Source organism: Mus pahari, chromosome 1 (assembly GCF_900095145.1).
Source record: "Mus pahari chromosome 1, PAHARI_EIJ_v1.1, whole genome shotgun sequence".
NCBI lineage: Eukaryota > Metazoa > Chordata > Mammalia > Rodentia > Muridae > Mus > Mus pahari.
The window spans coordinates 170141780-170150939 of NC_034590.1; the positions used below are offsets into that span (position 1 = coordinate 170141780).

Here is a 9160-nt window from a genome sequence, read left to right on the forward strand (position 1 = left end):
TTAAAAAAAACCCACAAAGGCAGCAGGGGATTCACTCTAGGATTAGTCACCATCAACACTCAGATCTCAAAATGCCACTTGTACTTGGACGTTGTCACTGTTGTTAATTCCAGCACGGGAGAGGCAGAGGCAGGAGGACCACTGCAGATTTGGGGTCAGCCTGGTCTTCATACTTAGTCCTAATGGTCTAGCCTGCTCTATAGAGTAAGGTCCTGTCTCAGAGAAAGAAAGAACAAGGGATGGGGAGATAGGGAGGGAGAGAGAAGAGAAGAGAAGAGAAGAGAAGAGAAGAGAAGAGAAGAGAAGAGAAGAGAAGAGAAGAGGAGAGAAGCACAAAATGATCTGCTATCGTCCTATAACCACCAATTATTCTCCTGCATCCTTTGTTATCTCTAGATTACTTAGAGCACCCAATTCAATGTGAAGTCTACATGATAGATATACCATCTAGATTAGAGAACCTAATTCAGTATGAAATCTATGTAACAATTGTTGTGTTACATCTAGATTACTTAGAGCCCCAATTCAGTGTGAAGTCTATGCAATAACTGTTACAGCATATCTAGAGTGCTTAGAGCACCTAATTCAGTGTGAAGTCTACACAATAGTTGTTAGATTATTTGAGACAAATTATAAGGAAAAGTATCTGTACATGCTCATTTTTCAGATTTTTCTTTTTAAAATTTTATATTATCACTTTTATGTGCATGGATGTTTTGCTTGCATGTGTGTATGTGCACCAGATTTGTGCCTGGTGCCCACAGAGGCCAGTCGACTGCATTGGATAGTTTCAATCTGAAATTGATTGAATCTATACATGTGGACTCAGTGGAGATTGTAGGCAGATACACAGAACTCCTACATACCCCCTTAACGCATTTTGTGCTAGCATTTTGTGTGCCCTGTTGACAACACGTGATAAGGCAAAGCCCATATTTTATTCCGATTCCCTTGGTTTTATCTTTGTCCTTTTTGTATGCTAGTATCTCGAGAAGATATCACACTCCATTTAAATGTGCTATATCCTTGAGTCTTTCTCCACCCTGGTCTCTACTTTTGCAACCTTGATAAGTTCCTCTTGTTATATTATTTTTTGGTTTGGGAGTTGGGGTTATTTAGTGTGTGGGGGGGTTGTCAGTGAGGTGACAGGGACAAGGTCTCATGTAGCTCAGTCTAGCCTAGCTGAGGTTGACTCTGGCCCTGTGTGCCCCTTTGACACTGCCATGCCCAGACTGTTGCTTCTCCCTTGGTGGACACTGGGCAGTTTTAAGGAGTGTTTCTCAGGCTTTGAGTAGAATCTGGTGTTTTTCCTCAAGAGTACATGAGACTTCAAGATTTTAAAGGCAAAGTCAGAGATGAGATGCCATTTTTATCATATCCTACACTCATTTCACCACACACAGCGCTTTGTGTTCTGTTATAACTTGTCTGCTTTTAACTGTCCCAACTTTGGCTAGTGGACAACTCTTCCACTGTCTTCTGTGACTCTTGGACACAGTCCCATCATGTGAGCTTATTAGTTGGAGCACTTCCTTAGGTTTGGGAACCATGGACTGTTCCAGGCTCATTAGGCATATTTGGGTATCTCAAAAACCAGCCATTTCCCTTGGAGACCAACAGTGTTTCTTTTATCAAAGGGCATTATTAGCACCCATGCCCTGAATATATATGTATGTGTGTGTGTGTGTGTATGTGTATGTGTGTGTGTATATATATATATATAAACACATAAATATAAACCTATTTCTACATGTAACAATCTTTGTCTACAATAAGCTAATACAAATTCATATACATGCCTTTAACTCTAGTCCATTACCAAAAGCATTATTTTCAATAGGGAAAAAAAAGTCTTGGCCCTCCCAAGGTCATGGTATATAAAATACCTTCTCTTTAGAGAGAGAGAACACACAGATTGGGAAATAATGGGTTAGAAGAAAAATAATGTTATACATTTCACTTTTAGTTTATAAGTTAATATTTTATAAACAAAAGGAGGATCCCATTCCCTGAGAGTTGTGTTAATGGAGAGGGGGTTCTGAGCAGCAGCCATGGCTCCAGTCCTGGGGGGCAGGGGCTCTGAGCAGCAGCCATGGCTCCAGTCCTGGGGGCTGAGGGGCTCTGAGCAGCAGCCATGGCTCCAGTCCTAGAGGGGTGGGGGCTCTGAGCAGCAGCCATGGCTCCAGCCCTGGGGGGAGGGGGCTCTGAGCAGCAGCCATGGCTCCAGCAGCCATGGCTCCAGTCCTGGGGGCTGAGAGGCTCTGAGCAGCAGCCATGGCTCCAGCCCTGGGGGGCGGGGCTCTGAGCAGCAGCCATGGCNCCATGGCTCCAGTCCTGGGGGCTGAGAGGCTCTGAGCAGCAGCCATGGCTCCAGCCCTGGGGGGCGGGGCTCTGAGCAGCAGCCATGGCTCCAGTAGCCATGGCTCCAGCCCTGGGGGGTCGGGGGCTCTGAGCAGCAGTCATGGCTCCAGTCCTTGAAGGTCCATCTCCTGAGGGCCTAGTCACCAACTCCTCAGCAGAGCTCACTAACCCTTGGGAGTAAACTATGATCCTAATAGCCACCTGGTGACTCCGAAATAGGCAACCCTTGGACCATACTCAGAAAAACTGCTGAAAAACCAAGTTTGTGCATGAAGCCAAGGCATCCATGTCATTTCCAAATGCCCTCTGCTGAGGGGCTCGGGGTGCATCTCTCTGTGTAGTAACTCAGCTTCACTTCCACATGTGGCCAGGAGACAGCCTGGACTAGCTTGCTCTAGGAAGAAGCTGCACCTTAAGAATCAGCTCTGTGTTAACCAACCATCTGTTCTGGGATGTGCTGGTACAAGCCTACAGGCTTGTGTTGCAATCCCAGTACTTGGAAGGGAAGGCAGAGGACCAGGAGTTCAAGGTCATCATCTGCTACATGGGGTTTGAAGCCTACATGATATATGCCTCAAAAGATAAAAAAAAATAAAAGTCTTACCACAGAATAATTGTTTTAAATCGTATTTACCCTAGAATGACCACAGGTTTTGATTCTAGTTGTCACTGGTCCTTTCTGAGAATATCGTTATCAGGGCAAAGGGTGGCTCAGTAGTGAAATACTTGCCTAGCATATATAAAGGTTTAGATCCCATCCCTAGCCCTGAGAAGGAAGAAAGTGGGGAGAGGGAAAGAGGGAAGGAAGAAATCGATAAAAGGCACATCCATATTGTGAAATGACCACCCCACATCATCATCACCAAGTTCCAAACAGCACTGCCTTGCTATATTGACCAGTCTAACAGGTACCTGCTGTTTGGGTCAGACCCTTCAATGCTGGTGGCCCATTCTGCTTTGAACAGCATTGGTAATCCATGGGGTTTGTGTGTATGTGTACATGTATGTATATACGTGTTGTGTGTGGAGGACTCCACTCAAGCTGCTCCCTGACCAAAAAACCAGAATCCATGACACATATAAGCCAACCAGACACACTTCCTGGATTTAATACTGTCTCTAGACCCAGAAAGTCACCACCATCAAGGACCAGGTCTTATTCACTGGTCTCTGCTGCCTTGCCCAGTGCCTGGCTATGAATATTCAGTGTATGCGTGTTGAATGAATCACCCAGAAAGCCATGCACCTTCAACAAATGCTGAACTAAGTCTATCATTTTCCAAGAGAATTCTACAGAGAGAGAGAAAATTGTATGATGTTTTGTAAGGGAAATGTCCACTTTGATAGCTGGGAAATATGCATCGGAAATAGTATCCTAAGTTGCCATTTCTCCATGCATTAACAATGTCAATCAGCCCAATAAAATAAAGCCTGATGGGGGGGAGAAGACAAAAGGAGAATTACCTCATTACCTCAGCATCTGCTTGAACATAAAAAAAAAAAAATCACACACTGGCTAATTTTTTTAAGGGACATAATATAACTTTCTAGAAAGACATAATATACCTAATTATAGCATTCAGTAGATGGGAACACACAATGTTGTGGAGTAATTCAGAAGTGGGTGTGACTTATAAGACACAGAGCCGGGGAATGGTACATATAAATTAGAGATTGTTCATATTATGACAGACTCTGTCAATGCATTTCACAACTTTTGTCAAGCACAACGTTATTCTCAACACTGAAGGCTCCCACTAGAGAAGGCTGTTGTCAGCTCTGCAATTCACACAGCAGCCTCCCTCCTGAACACCCTTCCCTGGGTAACAGGTTCGAGTCTCAGACTTAAAACTCATCAAGGGGGCAACCGCATGAGAAGACCAAAATGGCCAATATAAAGAGGTGAAGATTCAAACTCCACTAGTAGCCAGAGCAGTGTAGATTTGTTGCCAGTTCTGATGGCAGACATTCAGAAACCCATCAGGCTGTCCAGCTGATGACTACTGTCAGCTCGTGTTAACAAGCGTATGATGACGAGGGCTTTGCTGGGGTAACAGAAACTGGAACAGTTATTAACAGAGGAGGGTTCTTACTGAATGACATAACATCATAGCATGCATGCCCCCGAATCCAACAGTCCATTCCTAAGAACCCATCTTGGAAGCAACAGTAGGCTATTGACTTGCATGCCTCTTTGATACATGATTGTCTACCAGACGAGAAACTTCCTGAGAGCCAGGATGGTCTGATTCACCATCTGTAGCTATGGGGTCTGAAACAGGGGGCCTCGTGCATGGTAAGTAATGGATAGTTGTTACAGAAACAAAAACATAAACATGTTAGCAGTGAAGGAGGAAAACGGAGCATCCAACCAAAAATCTTCTCCTTGTTCATATTAGATTGGGAGACTGAAATTATGACTCACCATGGCAATAGCCCACCATCACCACAAAAACAAACAAACAAACAAGCAAACAAAACTGACCATAATACTGGTATACCCAAAGATCTGGTTGCCATGTTTACACCTCAAATCCCCAACTTCCCAGCTAATTCCACAGGTAGAATAGCCATAAAAAATTCTCAAATAAGTCTTATAACACAGTCTAGTTTTAAGATATGAAAATCTCACCCTAGACTGAACAAATGATATCTATGTGACCAGTCCAATGTCCAAAACCAAGAGTCCTCTCAAGAGACACAAACCTAAGTTCTATTTCTCCTGGTACACCCTTCATCAGGAAAACAGGACCTTTAGAAATACGAAGGCCACAGATTTGTTTTCCAATACAACACAACAGAAAGTGCTAGACACTCAGGAATCCTCCCTTCTTCAAACATCAGTTCAGCAAAAGGCCTGAGGAGACGGGTGTGGATGTGGCCACTGTGAGTGCACTCTGAGAATTACAAAAAATAATAAAAGGAAATAACGTATTTTATTTTGTTTTATAATCATTTGCAAGACGACCATCCATCAAAAGATCTGGTATTAACTAATACCAAAAGTTTTCATAAGTCCAGAGTAATGAATCAAAAGTCCTCAGGTGTGAGACATGGGAAATTGTTATTAAAAGTAAATACTAGTGAAATCTAATTTTTGATGAAAATACTTGAGGGATTCCAAATAAGGCATTCTGTCCATCCATTGAGTCACAGGTGCGATGTGGACTGACTTCAGGCTAATTGTGGATGAGAGGGGGAAATGAAAGCAATTAACACCCATTCTGGGTTTCTAGATGCCACATAGGGAAAAGTGCTACATGCATTTCAGCGAGGTTAGGTAACTCCCCTGAGGTCACACAGTACAATGCTGTGGAGACCTTTCTGCGGAAGTGTGGCTGATGGATTTGAAGAGCAGCAAGCGGCTCAAGTCCTTGCTAGGACCTTTTAAGCCATCTGGCTCAGTCACGAGACCCAGTGATGGGAAGACACCAACTTCCTGGAGAACTGAGTCAAGAAGAGAAATAGGACCATTGAACAGGGTCCTTCCAGTGTTAGCAGGTCCTGCAGCAAAGAGCATGACCTTTTACTTCCTAAACCTGTGCAGTTCCTCTTTCTTGACCCATATTCTCAAACCACCCTTTGAGTCCATATTCTCAAACCACCCTTTGAAAATTAGTTGTGGTATTTTTAAAGTGTGTCAGGTTAACTGTCTCTAGGATCTTGCTTTGTTCACAAATGTGCTGATGGCAATCATTAGCTACCAAGCGGTAGAGAAAAGCATGCAAAACGGCCTGGCTTTCCAGCTCCAGCCCCGCTCCCTCATTAAGCCCCACACAAGCAGGGTGTCGACTCACTGACTAATAAATTGCTAAAAATGGGAAGTGATAAGAACACATCGGTTCCCTGAAAAATCCCAGCTGGGTAAAGAAAAAGGAACTAGACCGAACCCAAAACAAGGGAACGCTGCAGGCCCAGGAACACCAAAGTGTGCAAGGGTGCGGCCTCAGCAAGGAGCCAGGCCAACTGAGCCACTACCCGGCGCCCAGCGATCCTACCCTATCCAGCTCGCTACTCCCGCGTGGACTGATGTGCGTGTCCTGACCCTGTCCACGCCCGACGCGTGTCCCTTCGCACGGGTCGCGCGCCCTAGTCCTGTAGGGCGCGTGATCCCACTGCGGGAAGACGCAGCAGCTCCTCCTTAGGGCGCTGCACCCCATGGCGCTTGGGGCTGCGGGGTGACCGCGGCGGCCTCACGGTCCCCTGGCCGCGGCTGGCACCTGCGGCTGCACCCAGAGCTGTCCCGCCCGAGGCCTCTGCGCGGCACCTGCGGCAGCCGGCCCACCTACCTTGCTCCTTCAAGCTGGTGATGAGCTGCAGCTGCTTCTCCTCGTCCGAGCTGTTCATTTTGGCGGGTGGGGCTGGGGATAAAAGGCAAGGAGGGAGAGGCGAGGGGGACACGGGGGAGGGGGAGCAGAAAGCAAGATGCCGGTGGCGCGGCGTGCGGCTGCACTACCCGGAAGTTGGGATCGCTCCCGCTCCTCCTCCTCCTCCTGGCGCGCCGCACGCGGTGAGATCATCCCACGCACCTACTCGCGGGCCCTGGCTGCCCCACCTGCGGCGGGCGGGTCTGGGCGCCAGGCCCGGGAGGGGCGTGGGCCGCTGGAGGCGGGTGAAGTGTCGCGGCCCTGGGGCGGCTGGGATCCTCCCAGGTGGTTGTATGCGGTTCCGCTAAGGCCGCCGCTGCGCCAGGCTTTCCACCGGAGGCGCGCACCAAGGAGACTCGCCCGGGGTTCCCCAGGTCCGCCACCCTAGAGCTGGACAGCGGATCTGAGCAGGACCTGACGGACCCCTGACGACCAGACTCCTGCTCTCAGGGTCTGCTCATTGGAGCCAGGGCTGGAAAACCCTCTGTTCTACACCATGCACCTGTCCACCAAGCAAGTTCATGTTGCGGGCTGTCTGGCTAATTGAGTCACCGCACAGTCTTGAGGAGGGGGGGGCGGGCGGGCGGAGCGGGGAGAGAGAGGAGGTGATGGGGGGCGTGGCAGTCTGGTCACAGTTCCAGCTTGTGAAGAGGCCAGTTCCCTGCCTCACGTGCCACACCAGGCCTGAACTGCAGGGAAGATCATCTGGTTCCGGTGGGAGGATCTTGCATCTTGGGGAGGCTGGAACTGCACTCCTGAATACCCAAGGTCACTTTGTTGCTTGGCAGGAAGCCTCCGGTGTAAGTGTTAGGACTGCAGACAGTCCTTGCCTCTCTTAAGGACCCTCCGTGATGTTTACACCCAACTCTGAGGTAGACCTGGGCAAACATATCCAGGCAGGCTTGCTTTCTCCAATTCTAATTCTTCTAACATTTGCTTGAATCTCCCAAACTCTGGAATTGGTCTAAAGAATGGAAATAATAAAGCATACTCTTTTAGAATTTTAAAAAAAAAAATGAACAGGGAGAGGAATTTAACCACAACATCAAATCTAGACTAAAGACTAGAAGTGCTTGTCTAGCATGCTCTAAGGCCCCATAATCTATCCGGTCCACCGGTGGACGGGATGGATAGGTATGCCGGCCTGCTCTGCACCGAGGGATATTTGTTTTTTATGATTACAGGTGTTATGGTTGCTAATTACTAGCTGAGAAAAACACAGTTCTTTATTCCAATCATTAAGCGCTCAAGATAAATCCAGGTTAAGTAAGCCTTCTGCATATTCTTCGTTTTCTTCATCCTCTCTAAAATCATATAGAACATCAGTTCTTCATTCCTCATGTCACAGTTTAGGCAAACGCCCCAACTCGACTGGTAGTGGCCCTGGCCAGGAGAAGTATATTGATATTCCCATAGATCCTATTACCAGTATACTCATTATACATACTCATTATACATACTGTCTCGTGGTGAGCTTTGAAAAATCGGAATCAGCTATTCCCTTTTAATAAATGGCAATGTAGTATTTTAGAATGTATAGTTTAATTGTTCGGGTGGCCTGAGGTGACAACGTGGATTTCTAAGTAAAAAGAATGAAAGATGGAACTTTATGAAATTATCTCAGTGTGGGGATTTTGCTTTTTGGTCCTTCCTGTAATGTTTCATAAGAATGTTTCATAAGTTCAAAATATTTTTCAGTCAGCTACAGTGATGATCATAAAGATTGGTATAGGTTCAGGACACCCAAGACCAAGTTCTCTGCCCAAAGATTTGCCCCAAAGGGACAAAGGTTAGGGAGTAAGAGACAAAGACAGGAGATAAAGGATGAGGGAGAAGGAAAAGGGAAAAAGGGAGGAGGGGGTGGGGTATTTGTCCTAGAAAGACAAGGGACAGCCTCTAGATAGGAGTCAGGCATGGCCCATAGGAAAATGGTGGTTTATATAAGGTAAGAGGGGAAACCCTGTGTTAGGATGAGGTGTTTAATTTTAATTGGGTATGTTGATTAGGTGAGCCAAAGGGGCTTTTGGTTACTGGCCTTCAATACTTAGATAGCTGAACCTAGATAGTCAGCCTCAGGAGGAGGAAGTGGCCAAATAGATTGTTAGTTTTAGCAATGTTATCTAATGTTTTTTAGCCAAGACAGGGGAATGGAGGAGAAGGGCAAGGCTTGCCAGAGCCATGCTTGACATGTTGACATGCCCGGGGTAGTTAATAGTCCCTTCAATGATCCCAAAAGATAACCACATGGTCTTTCTCCTGGAATTACCTTTTTAGTCCTAGGACTTGAAAGGTAGGAGATATGGGAGTTTTTAGTCAATTGCATGACCATATGAGGATAGGCTGCCACCAGGTGTTTTATGAAATGAATGATAATTTATTTCTAGAAACTCACACACACACACACACACACACACACACACACACACACACGC

The 9160-nt window shown here is 46.5% G+C and overlaps 1 protein-coding gene across 2 annotated transcripts in view; it reads right to left on the bottom strand.

The window, feature by feature from the left end:
- Nucleotides 1-7294, bottom strand: part of Shtn1 (shootin 1) — a 100067-nt gene extending 92773 nt beyond the window's left edge. The window contains exon 1 of one of the 2 annotated variants that reach the window (XM_021197493.1): nt 6651-7294. In XM_021197493.1, coding sequence (XP_021053152.1) covers nt 6651-6708 — 58 coding nt within the window. In that variant the 5' untranslated portion in view covers nt 6709-7294. The remainder of the gene's footprint in view (nt 1-6650) is intronic. The other variant, XM_021197502.1, reaches the window with a different exon arrangement.
- Between the last annotated feature and the right edge of the window lie 1866 nt (nt 7295-9160).